This window comes from Topomyia yanbarensis, unplaced genomic scaffold (assembly GCF_030247195.1).
Source record: "Topomyia yanbarensis strain Yona2022 unplaced genomic scaffold, ASM3024719v1 HiC_scaffold_4, whole genome shotgun sequence".
Taxonomy (NCBI): domain Eukaryota; kingdom Metazoa; phylum Arthropoda; class Insecta; order Diptera; family Culicidae; genus Topomyia; species Topomyia yanbarensis.
In genome coordinates, this window is record NW_026683602.1 from 1455961 (window position 1) to 1476471 (window position 20511).

The 20511-nt window shown below is 39.7% G+C and overlaps 1 protein-coding gene across 2 annotated transcripts; it reads left to right on the forward strand.

Annotated features, from left to right (window-relative positions):
• Positions 1 to 1439: 1439 nt before the first annotated feature.
• On the forward strand, positions 1440 to 4670 carry LOC131695441 (sorting nexin-32-like). 2 transcript variants are annotated; one of them, XM_058983939.1, is made up of 7 exons: positions 1440 to 1724; positions 1824 to 2021; positions 2085 to 2822; positions 2883 to 3065; positions 3183 to 3200; positions 3577 to 3686; positions 3745 to 4670. In XM_058983939.1, exons 1-7 carry the CDS (start codon positions 1719 to 1721, stop codon positions 3836 to 3838), a joined length of 1347 nt encoding a protein of 448 aa, XP_058839922.1. In that variant the 5' UTR covers positions 1440 to 1718; the 3' UTR covers positions 3839 to 4670. The 2 variants fall into 2 exon arrangements, with proteins under 2 accessions (XP_058839922.1, XP_058839925.1); XM_058983942.1 differs by lacking the exon at positions 3183 to 3200 and having other exon boundaries at positions 3745 to 4669.
• Positions 4671 to 20511: the final 15841 nt, after the last annotated feature.

Consider the following 20511-nt stretch of genomic DNA (forward strand, 5'->3'; position numbering starts at 1 on the left):
TCCAGCTTAATAATGTGAGTGTTCGCAGCTGACCGGAAACAGATGCACCCATATTCCATTACTGAAAGTATTGTTGTTTGATACAACCTTATCATGTCACTTGGATGAGAACCCCACCATGATCTAGTTATTGTTCTCAGAAAATTTATCCTTTGTTGGCATTTCGTTATTAGATACCTAATGTGGCCTCCCCATGTGCCTTTAGAATCGAACCAAATTCCAAGGTATTTAAAAGTCAGGAGACTTCTTAGTGTTGTCAAAAACAAAACGAGAGATTCGACTCAGTCGAGGTCTTCCGCGCAGTAAGGTACTTTTGAGTTGTTTGGGGTATACTCAAAATTATGACCTTCAGTATAATCAATTCTCAAAATTATGCCAAATGACCACTGTGCCAAATAACTGTTATGCCAAATGTTCATTGTGCCAAATGAACGTCAGTGTGATCAATTCTCCAAATTATGCCAATTGACCATTATGCCAAATAACCGTTATGCTAAATGACTTTATGCCAAATGGCCCGCTCCCGAAGAAATCGACCCTTAGTCCCCCACCGACTACACCGGCATAGTGCAATGTCAAAAACGAAAATGCCGTAAGAATCGTAACTTTCATTTCCGTTTTTGGTGCTCGTTTGAACAACTTGATTGCGAATGCTGGTTGTATTTAGTAAAAAATCGCTTTTGCTGTATACACTGCTAAAAATTCAAACTTATATTTGGTCGGTGTTAAGTCAGACCGAACTAAGTGACAATATATTGATTTCGAGAAAAACGAGTTTAAAGTTTGAATCGCAGCATTCTTTACGTTATAACTGGAAATTTATTTTTGCCATAATTCTTGTTTATTGTTACTCATTTCAAATCTGGCTAAAGTCGAATGTAGCTGAAGAAATTCTTTATCCAGTGCTATCATTATCTCCTTTTTGATGTTTTGCGACTTAGTCCAGTCAGACTTAACACCGACCATTTTATGAATCCCACACACATGACGGACATATGCACAAAAATGTGCTAAAAATATAAATTGTATTAATCACACACATATATTTTATGTGAAATCCGCTATGCAATAAATTTCTATGTGGCAAACTTTTATCTCCTTAACCTGATATTAGGCTTATGCTAACATATTGTCGTTGCGAATAAACATACAAAATACAAATAATTTTGATGTACAGCACATGAATTTCAATAGTTTTCACATGATATTTATATGTGACCGATCATTTTTATGTGTTGCTATAAATAATGTGTGAAATCAAAAGATTCAATATATTTTATCAGTGTATTCATACAATTATTATTATATAAATCAATTATTATCAAGTATATGCCATTTTGAAAATTTCATCTATAATTTAGATCACTTTCAACCGAACGCTTTGACAGCAAATTGTGATCCACAACAAATTCATCATCCAAAATATGACATCCCAACATTGAAAAAGAAGAAGCAACCAACTAATCAAAAAGTGCACCACAGTGGAGGAGAACGGTGATATTTTCTGGTATCAAACACAAATTTTGATGACGAAGGCGATTTTTTGTTCGTTGTTCTATTAGCTGCAACGCAACTTGATAGATTGTGTTCCTGGTCTATAGCAGACGTGAGTCCGAGAGAGCGTAAATTTGGGGGTGGTTTTTAAAGGTGCCTGAAAGTGACAGCCAGACTTCGGGAGGAAAAAAAAGCTAAGACAGCAGGAACAGTATACCAGCAAAATGATGGTAAGTTGAATTTGATGAATACAAAGAAATCCACTGATAAGAAGTATTTTTGTTGTTGTTGTTGCTTTTCTCTTGCTATCCGCTCACGACATGCATCAGGACGGTACGATTGAGGAGAATGGAAATGTAACTCCGATGACGGGGAGCCCACTGGAGCCAACTCAGGACATGCTTCCGACGCAGAAGATTACCTCCGGTAATGGTTCGATGGACGGTGGTCAGCAGCAGATGGCAGCTCAGCAACAGGGCAATAACAATAAGGCCGATAGTGCGACACTCTCCCCCAACTCGTTGCTGGTGAGTCATCCAATTAGAATAGGCGTGAAGTGTTTCATACTCCAATTTTGTTATTTTTTCTAGGTTGATATATCGGACGCACTGAGCGAGAAGGAGCGTGTAAAATTTACCGTCCATACACGAACAAATTTGCCTGGATTTGCGAAATCGGACTTTCTGGTAGTTCGGCAGCACGAGGAGTTTGTTTGGCTGCACGATCGGTTCGAGGAGAATGAAGAGTATGCCGGTTTTATCATTCCGCCGTGCCCTCCGCGGCCAGATTTTGACGCATCGCGGGAGAAGTTACAACGGCTGGGCGAAGGCGAGGGCAACATGACCAAGGAGGAATTTAAGAAAATGAAACAGGAACTGGAGGCGGAATATTTGGCCACCTTCAAGAAGACGGTGGCAATGCATGAGGTCTTTCTGACGCGGCTGGCTTCCCATCCCGTGTTCCGGGATGATGCCCATCTGAAGGTGTTTCTGGAGTTCGATCAGGATCTGTGTGCAAAGCTGAAACGGAAAATTGACGTGTTTGGAGGGTTGATGAGAAGTCTGGGAAAGACGACGGATGAGATTTATCTGGGAGCAACGGTGAAGGATGTGAACGATTTCTTCGAGCACGAGCTGCAGTTTCTGGGAGAATATCATGCGCATTTGAAGGAGGCGGCGCTGAGAACGGAGAAAATGACCAATAAACACAAGGAGGTGGCCGATTCGCACATCCGGATCTCTTCGGCGCTGATGGCACTTTCGACGGCGGAGCACGGTTGTATGGAGAAGTTTCTGGCCAAGACGGCGGATTTTTTCGAAAAGATTAGGGTGGGTGGACGATCAGGGTTTGAGGGGTAGAAGTAACGTACGATTTTGTTTATTTTTTAGAACATGGAGGGTCGCGTGGCAAGCGATCAGGATCTGAAACTTGGTGATACACTGCGGTACTATCAACGGGACAGTAATGCAGCTAAAGCCCTGCTTGTCCGAAGATTGCGGTGTCTGGCGGCATACGAGGCTGCTAACAGGAATCTGGAAAAATCGCGTTCCAAAAATAAGGACGTTCATGCGGTGAGTATCTATGTATTCCGGTGGAAATCAATTTGACTCTATTTTATTATTCACCGCAATTCATCAACAACCACGTTAAAATCGTTCAATTTCTCATCTGTTCGTCCATGTCTGAAGCCATTGGAGGTGCAAGAGGTACTGATCAAATGTTGTGATCCCCTAAAATTCCCCTGTCATAAAGGATCAGTTTGCATGCTTTTTTGGAAGTATTTTCTTTGCTTGTGTTTGGTGTTCATTTGTGCTTTTTGCAATCAGGTTTGTCAGTAAATCATTCTGAACCATTTGGACAAGACCTTAAATTCTACCTGATTAGAGTGAGAAATTTCTACGGCATACTTAAATTTGAATCCCTGGGTTTTGGTAACACAACTTGTCTGTTTGGAATGATTAATGAATAAGCAAAAAAACTCTTGCTTGAGATCAGTTCTGAGGTCTCGTAAGAAAAAGTTGTTTATACTCAGTTGAAGTGTCACCGTATAAGTGCTAATGAACGTATTTCCATTTCACACAGGCGGAAACGGCGCAAACGCAGGCTTGCGAAAAATTCGAATCAATGTCCGGCCGCGGTAAGGAAGAACTGATCAGTTTCAAAAAGCGCCGAGTAGCCGCCTTCAAGAAGAGGTCAGTACTAGCATTATTCCACACTCAGGCTATAATCCTTCATTCCAACCCCCAACAGCTTAATCGAACTGGCTGAGCTGGAGATGAAGCACGCAAAGTCACAGTACGAATTCCTGCGCCAGTCGCTGCTTTCGCTGCAGGAGGCCGCTTAGGTGCAGGTGCGATAGCAGGCGTCAAGTTAGAATCAAACATCAAAAAGAAGAGAATTGTTCTGTCCGTTTCGAATGGAACGGAAACTGTTATCGAACATATGAGACACAAACACTCTTGACAGATCGGTGCGACGAAGGTCCGGTTTAAAACTGGACCCTGGTGCGTTGCTTCGGTCAACGATTAACTCGAAAGTAGCCGCCTAAAAGTGGGTAGAGGGACCGCCTCGCCCCATTTAGTGTAAAGTATAACGACAACAGTGGCTTTTTCGGCAAATGTGAGAATAGAGAATTCCATTTTTTTTTTGTAAAGCAAAAAACCCTATCTATATTTTTATATCTGTGTAACTAAACATTCTAGTTTACGTTGACTCTGCCTTTGTTAGTTATTTAAGTTTTTCGTTTTGAAATTTCGAGTTGGATGAAATTTACGGAAAGAGACAATATTATTTCGAATTCGAACTGCATTGACTTGATTGCTAGGTAGGTTAGGTATCTTTTATACGGGACACGATGGAGAAAAAGCAACTATTTTTTATCGGCTTCATTCCCCGTATCGGTTTACTAATGTACTGAAAAATAACCATACGCAAGGAGATTTATATGCGAAGCAATTCATCCCCTGATCCTTTATTGTTGTAATTGCAACACAGATCACAGAAAATGCATTACATGTTTTGAACCGACAGTAAGAGGTTATCAATATTACAGTAGGAAGAAACGCTTAGTTTTGTTTACGATCATAATCCTTATTATTGCTATTAACATATTTAAATTGAAACGGAAATGATAAAATATTATGTATATTACTGTGAAAAAGCTTGCGAGTTTGTTGTAAATTATCCGAATGACTCACTACAAGTTTTCGATCATCTACACAACGTAGAGATTTCTGAATGGCAGTAGGAAAGTTAGCTGTTGGGTAGAGAATTAGTGCTCTTCACCTACGGGAACAATCTGGGCAGAAAATTCCAGATTGTGTAATTTGCTGAGCTCTTCGGCTCCCTTGTGCCATTCAGCACCACTTCTTCGTTGAACTCTCGATTTGTTTGCGAGCTATACAGTCGCGTTTGCGGGTGGAGCATGGAGTCCGGTTTGCTGGTGTCCCGATGACCCATACCCGGTGCTCTGTCGCGGTCTACTCGACTAGTTCCCGATCCTAGATTCACCATCTAGTCTACTCCGGCAGAGTTCCCCGGCGATGATTGCTCTACGGAAAGCGTTGCTTTCTGTAAGCCGGTCATGATCCGCGTCACCACTCTGTTGACCGCTTTTCACGTTGCTTGGCTCTTCATTCTGTAGACGGCATTATCCGGGCTGATGTCCGGTCCTCCCATTTCAAGTATCTCCCTGCATGTCGCTTCGAACCTCGAACATTCGAAGATCATATGCTCCGGTGTTTCCTCGACGGGTCTTTACCGATGTAGGTACTGTTTGAAACAACATCGATCGAACCGGTATGAATCTGTGAGCCGCACTTCCTTTGGCGACGAGCCCCAATCTAGCTGCCATTTGGCCATCGAGTCAGCTCTCAATGTTTTCCGTATACCCTTTCCGCTTATAGCATTCGTTATCTTCTACTAGGATGATGCCGATAGGGATCATCCCAGCGATAACACAGTCCCGAACACTCTCGTGACCCGCAGGGCCCACTGAACGTACTACTCAGCTTTGCTTGATTTCGCAGCGTCTCTAACGCCGCCACCCAGATTTGGCCTCCGTACCTCAGTATCGATGATGATACACTAGCCAGAAGACGCCTCTTGCTACTGCGTGGCTGGGCGTTGTTTGGCATAATTCTGCCTAAAACGATTATGACGAATTTCGCACCAAATCGTATTCAGAGTTGGCAGCACCCTCTCCAATTTTAATGAAACTTTCTGTACATAAACACTTTGTCACAAAGAGCCACTCTGCATACTTTGTTTTTCCAAAAATGATCTAGATTGTCTTTTGAAAAGGGCCAAACTTTTTTAACCAATTTTTTTCAAATGGTTATAATCGTACAAAAAAATGTTGTAGGAGTGATTTTCACAAAATTAGTCAAATTTTTTAATGAAAATATTGAAAAAATTCTTTATTGACTCCTACATTGAAAAAAAATCGATTTTAAAAACGATGAATCTGATGTGTACGCCCTTAGTGTAACATCTTTCCAATATCGTAACGCACGTTACGCTCAGCTGGCATCCCTGTAGCTGGGTACGGCAAGAAATATTAATAAAAGCAGCTACTGCTGCATTCGATTGTTACACGTTAAACAGTGAAGTTTGTTTTGCAAATGTGCTCCGTTCATCCGAACTCCTCCTTTATTTCTCCCAGGCGAACACGGTGGAGTCGTTGGTGGTTCTTAGGTGAGTTCCAGATATCGCGGAGATTATTAATAGTTTCCGTATAGAGACGGACCGAAAGGAGTTTTCTTTTTGGATATGAAAACTGGCGACGAGGACAAAGTGAAGTGCATATAATTAATAACGCCGTCAAACGGCATTTTCTTTTCTTTTCGCATATTCATCTAGTTGTCGGTCATTAAGCGTAAGTGTGCCCGAATTCACATTGCATTTTTTATGGTGAATTTATTTCCTCTGGGGGAAGTGCAACGGCCTTAATTGCCGTGTGAATGTGTTATATAGAACGGTAAAATTGATTCCCGGCAGTTTGCGAGTGGCGTGGTCTAGACACATCGTAAGGAGGCGCCATTTTGCTTTTCCAGTTCATTTCCTAACTGCGTGTGCGTGTATTAAAAGAGGGTAAAGTTACCAATTGTGGCCAATATAAGAAAAATAGACGACAAAAGTTTAAAAAAAAAAAAAAGAAAAAGGTTATACTGGTGGAATATTTAGAGACAAAGGATTTTTTTTTCTCTTTTTGTTAGACTAGATGCCCTTTTGTGGTGCGGCGTTGTAGTTTTGTTTATGTAACAAAATCTGTTTTGTTTCACTAACAATAGTAATTTAGGCATTGTTAGCTTGAATTACTTGCATTATTTAGTTTCAAACAATACATTGTCTTATGCCGAAATAATTAATTGTTCTTTTTCTTTATTCGGTATAGCTACAAAACCGACTGGTTCCAGTGAACAGACCGAAATCGGATCCGGTAGACAGGACGGTGAAAGGATACCAGTCAGAAGTGACGTGGAAAGATACACCGCAAGAACAGGCAAAGGCGCTTACAAGGATTAGGGTAAAGCCGGCAAAGGTCGACCGTGATAAGTCAGCTAAATAGCTTCGACTGATTATTTGGATTTGTAGGGTGAGTCAATCTGTTCTCTAATTTATTTTCAATTCATTCTTTGTGTAATATTATTTTTCCCAAAATTGGTTTTAATTTTCTATTCCATTTTTTTTCGAATTGAAATAGAAAATATGTCTCAAATGAGTATGGCTTCACTTATCGAGCCTTACAGAAAGGGCACTCCCTTTAGTGATTGGATAGATCGATTGGAATATTGTTTCGTGGCCAATAAAGTGGCCGATAATCTAAAGAAGGCCCATTTTATTACATTGGGCGGCCCGATTGTATATTCCGAGTTAAAGCTTCAGTACCCTACTGGGAATTTAAACGAGGTGTCGTATGACATGATAAAAAAATTAAAAACTCGACTTGACAAAAAGCCATCTGGTTTAGTTCAACGTCTAAGATTTTCTAATAGAACTCAGCATCCTGATGAATCCCTGGAGGATTATGTTCTCGCGGTCAAGCTCCAAGCGGAGTTTTGTTCCTTCGGGACATTCAAGGACCAAGCTGTGAGGGATAGGATAATTTCGGGAATAGCGGATACCGCATTGCAACAAAAAATTTTGAATGAAGACGAGGATTTAAGTTGTGAGGCTACTGAAAAAATTATTATAACGTGGCAGATGGCCAAATCAAATGCGCAATCCATGGGTATTGGGAGTAAATCTGAACCGGTTGCATCAATAAATCCTATTAATAACCAACCGGGAGTAGCTTTGAAAAAACTTTTGAACGCCCTTGAAAATGCCCAAGCTAATAACAGCGAAAATACGCCGGGTCCCTCGAGAGGCCAAGTCAAGTCTAGACTAGGATACAATCCATACAACCGAACGGATACGTCTAATCCCATATTCAAACCGGCTGTTTGGCCACGTGGGTCCGAACGACAGAAGGCAGATTATTCTAGATTAACATGCGATTTTTGCGGAATTAAGGGGCATATAAAAAAGAAGTGTTTCAGACTAAAGAACCTTAAGAGAGATACAGTAAAATTTGTTGATAATTACGGGAAACCTGGAGGCAGCAAGGACAAGTCACTGAACGAACTTTTCACCAGAATGTCAACAGAGGCTGACAGCGACGATGAACCAGATGCAGGAGAAACGCAATGTATGTTGGTAACTTATGTAAACAAAATTAATAATCCTTGTTTGATCAATGTTTTTATGGAGGGTAAAACACTCCAAATGGAGGTTGATTGTGGTTCATCGCTAACCGTTATGAGTAAACAACAATACGATTTAACCTTTTCGATGCCTCTGAAACAATCAGAGAAGAAATTAGTGGTAGTAAACGGGAACAGCTTAAAAATAGTTGGTGAAACAAATGTTTCAGTAAAGTTCAATGGAAGACAGGCAAATTTGACCTTGGTTGTTTTGAATTGTAACAACAATTTTATTCCGTTATTGGGACGCGATGGTTTAGATGTTTTCTTCACCAATTGGAGACAATTTTTTACAAATTCTATTAACGAAATCAAACAGGAAGAGCAAGAAACTGAATTGGTTAGAGAAATTAAACAAAAGTTTAAGGAAGTCTTTATCAAAGATTTTTCTGCACCTATTAAGGGATATGAAGCAGAATTGGTTTTAAAAGAAGACAAGTCAATATTTAAAAAGGCTTATAATGTTCCTTACCGCTTAAAGGACAAGGTTTTATTATATTTGGATAAGTTGGAAAAAGAAAAAGTTATCACTCCAATAAAAACAAGCGAGTGGGCTTCTCCTGTTGTAGTTGTCATGAAAAAGAATGACGATATAAGGCTTGTAATTGACTGTAAAGTATCCATAAACAAATGTTTAATTCCTCATACTTACCCTTTACCAACATCGCAGGATTTATTCGCCGGCTTGGCGGGATGTAATGTTTTTTGTTCGCTTGATCTTGAGGGGGCATATACCCAACTATCCTTGTCGGAAAAGTCCAAAAAAATAATGGTTATAAATACAATAAAGGGATTGTATACTTACAACAGATTGCCTCAAGGCGCTTCATCGAGTGCATCTATTTTTCAACAGATCATGGATCAAGTATTACAGGGTATCGATAACGTATTTTGTTATTTGGATGATGTTCTAATCGCGGGTAAAGATTTGCAAGATTGTTTAAATAAATTAGAGCTAGTTCTAGATCGACTGAGGATAGCAAACATCAAAGTAAACTGGGAGAAATGCGAATTTTTCGTAAGCGAACTACCGTATTTAGGACACATCATCAGCAAGCAGGGTTTATTGCCATGTTCAAGCAAAATTGCAACCATCCGAGAGGCAAACCAGCCAGAAAATGTGGCGGAATTAAAATCGTTTCTGGGCCTGATAAATTATTATCACAAATTCATACCACATTTGTCCGCTAAGCTTTATCATTTGTATAATCTTCTAAAGAGTGAAGCCAAATTTATTTGGGATGCGAATTGCGACAAGGCATTCAGGGAGAGTAAAGACTCGTTATTAAATGCAAATATTTTAGAATTTTATGATCCAAAAAAGCCCATTGTTGTTGTATCTGATGCGTCAGGATACGGCCTGGGAGGGGTAATTGCCCATATAGTGGACGGTGTTGAGAAGCCAATATGTTTCACATCGTTTTCGCTGAACACAGCACAAAAAAATTACCCCATTTTACATTTAGAAGCTCTTGCTCTGGTATCTACTATTAAAAAATTTCATAAATATTTGTATGGACAACATTTTACGGTCTTCACTGATCATAAACCTTTAGTGGGGATTTTTGGCAAAGAGGGTAAAAACTCTATTTTTGTTACTAGACTTCAGAGATATATTCTGGAAATATCCATTTATGATTTCGATATCCAATACAGGCCATCATCTAAAATGGGAAATGCGGATTTTTGCTCGCGATTTCCACTAGGGGAAGAAGTTCCTAAGCAATTGGACGAAGAACTATTAAGACATATAAATTTCGGAAAGGAATTCCCCATTGATTCAAAAAACATAGCCAATGCTACTAAAACTGACAAATTCCTTATGGAAATAATTAATTATATGAAATATGGTTGGCCGAAAAAGGTAGGCAAATGCTTTGTTAACGTTTTCGCTAATCAACATGAATTGGAAATTGTGGACGAATGTTTGTTGTATCAGAACAGGGTTGTAATACCACAGCAAATGCAAAGCGGGGTTCTTAAGCTTTTGCATGCAAATCATGCTGGTATGGGATCATCCATAAATGACGTAGCATTATATGGGGGAGGGGGGAGTTTTGTATTTTGTGATGATGTGTGACGACAGGGGGTAGGGGGTCATGTCACGCTACGTAGCTTTTTTAAAGGGGAATAGAATAGAATTTTTAAAAAATTTACGGGGAAAAGGGGGGGGGGCAGAGTTACCGTCAAGCTACGTAATTACCAGGGAGGTATTTAGAGGTTTGTGATGAAATGCTACGATGGGGGAGGGGGGTGTTAAAAATCACTCAAAAAATGCTACGTCATTTATGGATCATCCCTATGGTAAAAATGAAGTTATTGGCTAGGCGAACTGTGTACTGGTTCGGGATAAATGGCGATATAGAAAGCTATGTAAAACAATGCGATATCTGCAGCAGCATGACTGCGGTTCCGAAGCCCAAAATAGAGTCTGCGTGGATACCGACAACAAAACCGTTCAGTAGAATACATATTGATTTCTTTCATTTTGAACATCGTACATTTTTATTAATGGTCGATAGCTTCTCCAAATGGATTGAAATTGAATACATGCGTAATGGCACAGATTCTGGAAAAGTCCTAAAAAGTTGGTAACCTTCTTTGCTAGGTTTGGGTTACCGGATGTTTTAGTTTCTGACGGAGGGCCACCGTTCAATTCTTATAGTTTCGTGAGCTTTTTAGAAAAGCAAGGAATTAAAGTCCTTAAAAGTCCTCCTTATAATCCGTCAAGTAACGGTCAAGCGGAAAGATTAGTAAGAACAGTTAAGGATGTATTAAAAAAGTTTTTAATGGAACCAGAAACTAAAGAATTGGATTGGGAGGACCAATTAAATTTATTTTTATTTAACTATAGAAATAGTTGTCTGACAAATGAGGGAAAATTCCCATCTGAAAGAATTTTTAGCTATACACCAAAGAAGCTTATTGACTTGCTTAACCCAAAAAAGCATTATAAACAACAAATGTTGACGGCTTCCCCTCCTAGTGGGGAAAGGTCATTAAATCGTTCCCTTGAAAAAAACATTGATACCTTTGATAATCTGATGGAGGGTGACGAGGTGTGGTACAAGAACCACAACCCTCATAACCATATGAGATGGCTAAAGGCAATTTTTCTAAAACGCTTTTCTAAAAATACATTCCAGATTTCAATTGGAAGCGTGCCGGTAATGGCACACCGTTCCCAGGTGAGAATTAAGGACCACAGTCCTGGAAGAAGGAACCCACTGGTTTCTTGGTTGCCGAAGGGTGAGGAGAATGATATTGAGGACACGATGAGTGAGGAGGAAGAGTTCAGGGGTTTTCCTGAGCAGGATTTGCCCGAGAGAGGCGTGAAAAGAAAATTTGACTTAGTTCCGTCGAAATTGTCGGAATCTGAACCGAGGAGGTCAAAACGTTTGCGAAAGGCAAAAGTGGATAAGAGTTTTATCTATAAGCTTTAAGATGAATTGCCAAAATTAAGAACAAACTGTTCGTTTTGTTACTAGATAGTAAGCTCTGAAATTTGTAAGGTTTGAAACAGTCAGGAAAACCTGATTTCGAATACCTTTTGCATTGTATAAAGATTAATTGATAAATGTACAAAAATTGTTATTATAATTTTAAGTTGAAATTTTTAAAAGGAAAAGTGCTGATGTGTACGCCCTTAGCGTAACATCTTTCCAATATCGTAACGCACGTTACGCTCAGCTGGCATCCCTGTAGCTGGGTACGGCAAGAAATATTAATAAAAGCAGCTACTGCTGCATTCGATTGTTACACGTTAAACAGTGAAGTTTATTTTGCAATAGTGCTCCGTTCATCCGAACTCCTCCTTTATTTCTCCCAGGCGAACACGGTGGAGTCGTTGGTGGTTCTTAGGTGAGTTCCAGATATCGCGGAGATTATTAATAGTTTCCGTATAGAGACGGACCGAAAGGAGTTTTCTTTTTGGATATGAAAGAACCTAGTCTGCTGATATCAAGGATAGAAACATCCGGAAGTGACCGATTCATGATCGTGCGAGTGCGGAAGTTTTCAGGTTCACGCTTTAGACTGCGTTTGAAAATTTATAGTAGCTGAGACATTCACAGTTTAAAGATGCTACGTTTACTGAACTACCGGGGTTTTTTTCATGTAGGCGAAATCGCGGGCGTAAGTATGTGTGGATTATTGCAATTGCATGGTCGCGTTTGTGGCCAGGTTTGTGTTATCGCGTAGACCACGAGCGTTTGTACCTATATGAGTATAGATAGCGTATAGTAGAGATATACTAATAAAAGGAATCATAACATGCCGAATAAAGAAAAAAGGTTATTAAATTAATTTAATTATTAAATTAATTTAATTGGTATATGCACGATGACGAAGTCGACCGATAAATGGACACACAATGACTCCTTCTGTGAGCCCCGTCCACGAATACCACCAATAGAACAATATTTGCAAACACGGCACACAGCAAAAGTCAATCTACGTCGATCCGCCAGTCGGCCACGCCACCGCACATAGACCAGTGGTTTAGCGTTGGTATGCGCAGGTGCAGAGTATGAAGAAACATATAACATAAAAAAGGCGCATAAGACCTCTCGGTCTCCTCGATGCACCACTATCGAGGCGTAATGCAATACCCATCTTAAAGCAATTGTCTGTCAGAGGTTCTGTAGGACTGATGCACACAATATGCTTGATGATGTTTGCAATACCGTCAAACCCCTAAACCTTGGGGAGGGGATTTGGCAATGATAAATGTCTTTGCAACTAAATGATAACGAAAAATCCCAAAGTGTTGTACAAAGTACAACAGCGCGAGTGCTCGAGGGTTAAGCCAAACCACGTTTGGTTTTCGTTAATTCTCATCAGCTTAATCAGAACTCCTTTTTTTCTGCGGGACAACACGCAGTGTTAGGGGGTTTGCTCAGAAACACAAATAATATTTTCGTCGTTTCTTCGATCCGGCCCTAGCTTAATCCTGTCACTAAGTTAGCGTCGGTTTCTGATGCGACGAAGTCGAAATGCAAATTCCATAACTAATTTGTTATAGATTCTGCGCCCCTCACGCGCAAATATGGCTTTAAAAAAAAATTCTTCCGTATGGACAAAAGGGTAGGTTTTAGCTAATTTTTTCTGCACTAAGAAGAAATATAGCATAGCGGAACTGTTTGTGTTGTTCAAGTTATCTTTGAACTGAGTAACCAACAACGTGTAGCAATGGGGTTCGATATTGTATTGCACAAGCATACGCTGTTTTGGGTGTGCTCCAGAACCGTAGCAATTCTGTTTTGCGTGAGGGGACAATTTTTTTTTATTAAACTTAACGTATATTGAAAGCAAGGGACTGGAAGAAAAATTATTTATAATATTTAGAGCCACAGTACTCAAGACGATTCTGACTCCTGCGGTAGAACACAAAGGGTTACGTCGTTAGCAAACTCTAAGCTTGCTCATATGACCTTTTCCACGCTGTTCTAAACTTTCTTCCTTCATCGTCTCGCTCGTTACTAGATAAATACAAGAAAGACCCACCCCTTGGTCGGCAGATACTACGTGGTTTGACGCTTAGACGCGAGGAGAAATGAGCAGGCGAAGAAATCGAGGAGAGTTCAGCTGTCTCCGTCGAAACCAGTGATGTACGCGAGGGTACGCAGTATATTAGAAATTGGGCGTTACGCGAACCCCGTTTATGGTCGGATTTCATCACCCGTGGTACCACAATTCTCATCCCCAAGGACAAACCAATTACCTGTCTAACAAGTCTGCACCAGATCATCCTCGATGCAGTCATTGTTGGAGAAGTAGTGTGTAACCAACGGGACCTTAGTATGGCCTATAACGATTACAAGAAGACATACAACTCCATACCGCACTCGCTTCTCATCAAGATATTAATGATTTATAAAGTTGATCCTGTAGTCTAAGGTTCCTACGGCAGGTGATGGAGAGAGTAATGACAAAACTGCTCAACTCAGAAGTGGAAAAGACGTGTTGCGGTCTAGAATGCTTTGCATCTTGAGGGGGACCTTCCAAGACGATTCTTTTATCCCGCTCAGTAGGACACCTCAATGACTATCACCGCATGACTATCAGATAAGGTATAGAGAAAGCTCACCGGAAGGGGCGTTCCATACTTTCTACGTGGACGATATCAAGATCTATGCTAACGCGACAGAATGATTGGGTGTAGTCATCAAACTAGCCGAAAGAATTAGTGGCGACATGGACAGGGAGTTTGGCCTAGAGAAATGCCGATCTGTTCAGCTATTATCACGGCGATTGGTCGAGACTGGAGATTGCGAGATCAACGAAGCTGAGATGATTCGGGACACGATTATATCGGATTCCTGCAGCTCTCCGGAATTTGCCACACCGACATCAAGCTTAAGCTCCGAAATAACGTTCTTGAGCCAAGTGAACTTTATCTTGAAGTCTTTACTGAACGCGGGGAATAAAGTCAGAACAATCAATACGTTTGCTGTCCCCGTGGATAACCTATAGTTTCGGCGTCATCAAATAGAGCTGGTCAGTTCAGCTCTGGAAAATCTCGAGAGAAAATTGAGGTAGGCGTTTAGAACCAGCGGGAAAGCGACATCCTCAGCCGACACTGGGAAGATTCACATTGCCACGGGATGAAGGAGGACAAGCAATAGTCGACATCCAGGCAATATGTGTAGCGCAGGTAGCGTAGCGGCTGCGACAATACAGCCGACATGGAGTATATCAAGCAGTTTGTGCTGCGGACCGCAAAAATGCAATTTGCAGACTACGGAGGATGATGATGGTCCCACCTCATACCCCCACAAAGGTGTGAGCTGAACGATTTATCTAAAAGATAATTAATATTTTGATCCATAACAAAACCAGTTAACAAAAAGAAACGGACTGGTTCAATTTGCAGACATAGCTTTCCTTCAAAAGAACGTAACCAGATACATTTCGAATATTCCGCCAACAACCAGGGTCCATCAAGAAAATTTCCATTCCGGGAAGATACTTGATAGAATCGGGAATTGAACCCAATAGCTTCCATTTCCGATAATTCTCTGTAAGACTCCTCCCGCCTGACCAAGACATCGGTACTACCACCTGCTAAGGTGAGCAGTGACGAGCCTAGTGGCAGTGCAGAGTCCGGTCGAGTTATATCATCCACATCAGACCCCTTTATTGAAAGTTTCCTACCATTAACCCAAGGCAATCAAGGGATACTCCTATCCGAGAACATCCTTGATTGATCAGGAATTGAACCCGATATCTAATAGTTATCAGAGGGAGTCATCAAGCCCCATACTCAACGAGCTAACTCCATTATTACCACTATCGCAGCAATAACCGAACTTAACTCTATTGTCGAGCAAAGTCAACACAACTCCATCATCAAATCAGACCCTGATCACAACAAAAGTCTAAAAGCTTCGATTCAACCCGATGAGCTTTTAGTGCTGGTCACCATGTTCGATTTCAAGTTAGTCTCTATCTGCTTAGCGCGCGCGTGGCTCAGACTTTTGTAGACATCTCATTATTTTTTAATAGCTTTAATAAACAAGTAACAAAAATCCATCATCATCATAGCGAATATAATAACTTAGTGTGACTAAATGCAAATAATAGAAGAGAAAAAAAATACAATCTTCGTGGTATTACATAGTTATTCAAATAACTCCAAAATATAAAAATTCAAAAAATCTGTCTACAAAGCAGATTTTACGTGTGAAATACATAGTGTTTTGAACTCCGCTAATGTTGCTGCACGTTTAATATGCCTAGGCATCGAATTGAAAAAACTTATTCCTTTGTACAACAAGGAGTTCTGTGATCTACTAAATAAAAAGTTTGGTGTTCTTGGATCCGACGCGTTTCTAGTGTTGTACTTATGCACATCACTTCCTCTTTCAATTCGATCACACAAATATCGAGGCAGCATTCCATTAATCATTTTAAAAATGAACACCATTGTTAAGTAATAAATTCTTTGCTTCACAGAGAGCCATTGTAATGCGCTTAGCATGAAACTAGAGGAAGTGTATCTGTTACATTTTAAAATTAATCGCATGATTCTATTTTGCAATCGCTGTAACCTCAATATTTGTGTTTGATTGGCAAGAAACAAAATGGATGGGCAGAAGTCAATATGTGGTGAAACAATAGATTTATATAATAAAATTTTACTACTAATTGGTAAATCATTTTTCAGACGACACAATATACCATATTTTTTAGCAATCTTTTTGATGACATTGTCGATGTGAGACTTAAAGGTTAACTTGTCATCAATGATTATTCCAAGATATTTTAATTCACTAACGCGATCAATAGTCTCACCATTTATTTCAACGTTAACGTCAGGCCTAGTATTAGCCGAAGAGATGATCATATATTTAGTTTTAGCAACATTTAACTTTAATTGTTTAAATTTTAACCAACGAGCAAGGGAATGCAAATCTTCGTTCAAATGCGCCACGGCTTCATCTATATCCTTAGCTGCAATGAACAGAACAGTGTCGTCAGCAAACAAATTTAAGTCACAAAATCGTAAAACTCGCCTCATGTCATTTATATACATAATAAATAAAATAGGACCTAAGACACTACCTTGCGGCACTCCAAGAGGATTGCCGAGAGGACTAGATACAAAATCGTTGAAACTAGTTTTCTGAGTTCTATCACATAAATAGTTTTCAAACCACTTATGCGCTATCCCTCCGATACCAAATCGCTCTAAAGTTTTCATAAGTAATGGTCTCGAAATTGTCTCAAAAGCGCGTTTCAGATCCAAAAATACAGCAAAAATAGTCTCTTTAACCTCGATTTTCTCTTTCCATTTTGCTAACACTAGATTCAAAGCGGTTTCGCAAGAGTGTCCCTCTCGGTATCCCGATTGCTCCGGAATTAGCAAATTATTATTATTCAAATAACTCATCAGCTGGCCCTTAACAACAAGTTCTAAAATTTTCTCTAATGTGTGCAACATGTTAATGGGGCGGTACTCTTCGGCTTTATCCGTCCCAGTAACTTTGGGAATAGGAATCACAAGTGATTCCTTCCAAACTGTCGGCACGTGCCCCGTTTGTAGCGATTCATTTACAAGGTCCAGCAGATCGTGTCCGATGACATGAAAGCAATCCTGTATCACTTTTGCATTGACATTATCGATACCAGCCGATTTTCCCAAAGAAAAACAAATATCTTTCAATTGTTCAAAAGTGATTGGGTGAAATCCATCAAATCTACAGTTAATATTAATCGGCTGTGTTATTTCCGCAGGTTCACTGACCAGCTCAATACTTTGATTGATCAGTTGCACACTGTTAACGAAATAACTGTTCAATTTTTCAGCTATTATTTGCTCAGATTGTTCTTCTACCCCGTTAAAAGTTATGGACTGCGAGGAACTAGGTTTAGGTTTAATTAAATTCTTTAGGATTTTCCATAACTCTTTGCTGTTGTTTTGATGTTGATCGATCTTCCTTTGAATGTACTCACATTTGGTCTTTTTCAAAGCTCGTGAATAAATATTTCGCGCGTGTGTGTACCCATTCCAAAGACGTTCACTATTAGTTCTGCAAAATTTCTTGTACTTTTTATCCCTTTTACGTTTCAGGCGCAAAAGATCTAAAGAGTACCAGCTGTTCGAGTTATTTGAATTAATATACTTTTGAGAAACTAAACTATTTGTACACTCTTTTAACACATTAGTTAGAACAGCTGCCTTGTTATCCAAATTTCCATTCAATTCCGTAAAATCCAAGCTTCTCGAAACCAGTTGAGACATGGCTTGTTTCGAATATCTTTTCCAGCACTTAATTTTAACTTTATCCTCCTCACGGTTTGGTTCACTCTCCAGCAAAATTGAAATTGTCTCATGATCTGAAATTTTACAATCGGCCTCTACATACGAATGAACCCCATCAAAATTGGAATACACGTGATCTATCAATGTTCTACTGTGTCTGGAAATTCTTGTAAACTCACTAACCGTTTGCTTGAAATTGAAAAACTCAGCCAACTGCTTCAACTGATTCGAATTTTGATCGTTGAGCCAATCAATATTGAAATCGCCCGAAATTACATTAAGTTTGCTTAAATCAACGAAATTCTCCCACCAGTTTTCTAAAATTTCTAAAAATCGTCGAACGCTAGAACTAGGAGAATGGTATACTACTGCAAAGTTTCCCATCTGCATGCCTCTTTCAACTGATATACCCAAGAACCAATTATTATCAACTGCTTCGTTTAACCGAACGTTGAATTTAATCGATTCTTTGGCATAAATAGCAACTCCACCGGTATGTCTGGAATGAGATAGGCAAAAAGCAACTTTATAACCCGGAATGCTATACTGATCAAATGCATCAGCATTAACAATATGTGTTTCTGATAGAAAAACCAACAATGGACGTTTGTTTTCTACAAGATGTCGCATTGCAACAAAGTTTGTAGACAACCCAGCTATATTTAAACATAATATTTCAGACAGCCTCCCGTTTGTTAGTTGCTATTCACTCAACAAAACGTTGCTTTTTTCGATTCTAGCAGTCTCCGATATACTGAACACTGCTTACTAAATGCCGCATGGTTTACGTCCAAATTCATTTTGCGTTCACTATTCTTTTTTATACAATTTACACATTTAAAATCAGTTGACGAGCATTCAGATGTTCTATGTGCTCCATTACATCTGGAGCATGTTTCTTTATTAACGCATCCCGTACTCTTATGACCAAATTCTCCACAGTTGAAGCAGCGCAGCACGTTAAGGGCCTCTAAAACAGAACACCTATCCCAACCAATGTTCACCGTACGGGCTGACATCAGGCCGCTATAAGTGTTCTTATCAACTTCAATTATAACATTGTATTTGTTATACTTGAAGCGTGGATTTTCAATATTGGCAATAACTTTAACATAATCGACCGGAATGCCCTCATTCTGATTCTTTAATAAGTCAACGAAAACTTCCTCAGAGTATCGATCACTCATCCCCATTATTTTCAACTTCGGTTTACCGGGTATCGGTATAACAGCATTATACTTTTCACCCAGATTGCTCACAATGTTTTCTTTCACCGATTCAATATTATCCCGAGTTGCACACTCCACAATAATCGAGCCATCTTTACCGTTTTAAAAGTTGCTAATTTTGTGCACCTTTGGATCTAATTTATTTTTTAATTCATTCCTCGATTGCAACGGCTCGACTGGTTTAATCACAATGACCAGGCGAGCCTTACGTTTCGTTTGACTTCTAGTTCTAATTTTATTCGTCCCAGTAGCTCCCGACAAAACATTCGCGTAAGTAATTCTACTATTTTTATCAAAATCCTCGTCATTATTTCCATCATCGTCTATTTCAATTAACATCGGTTCATCTTCTTTATTCGTCAAAATTTTTCGTTTTCTACTGGGATTCCCGTCAGATTCAGAATGAACCTTCCTATTACTAAAATTCCTCTTTCTGTTCATTCCAACTAATTCAATTTCACGCTTAACATTTTCATTTAAACAACTTTTCAAATCTTCCAACTTTTTGGCAACACTGTTTTCCAAGCTAGCCAATTTACTCTCGAGAGAGTTGTTGAAAGACCTGATCAGTTTTTCTATTCCGTTTTCTACTGCGATGTTTATCTGTGCATCGATGTTTTTTCGGGCATCAGTGAGAGACTCAAAAATGGAAGCGAATTGTTCCATCTTCTTACTCAACTCAATGGATATCGAACTAACATCCCGCACACCAGAAGACTGATCTGATAAACACTTCGCACACTTGTAGCAAAGACTTGCATTATCTGCCACCCAATTTACCATGGCCTTTGTTAGCCCGGAACATTTTTGATGATATTTATCACCACAAAAAAGACATACAACCAGGCCTTCGGCGAGACTGACCGTGCTCGTACACTTTGCACACAGGCCGCTCATTATAGGCAAATTAAACTACAGCTGGAGAAGCGGGACAATACCAAAGAACAATATAACACTGCGTCTTCCACTGCGGGCAAGCTTATAAAGCCAGCCGCAGCGAAATGAAATCTGAAAATCACAGAACAATAATAGTCTGTATGACTACACACTATACTTATCTGAGTGATATTTCGATTAGCAATAGGCGCCCACAAAGTTTTCAACGAAAGGTAAAGTATTTCACACGATTTAACCGATTGATGTTTACGCACTCTTTCATACAAGTTACCATATTCACTTTCACAAAAGCAATGGAGGAGAAGATTGCAGAGTGGAAGTAGATCGGTGTGCACGGTGCTCATCTACACGAGTTGGAATAGCCGTACATCGAAAAGAC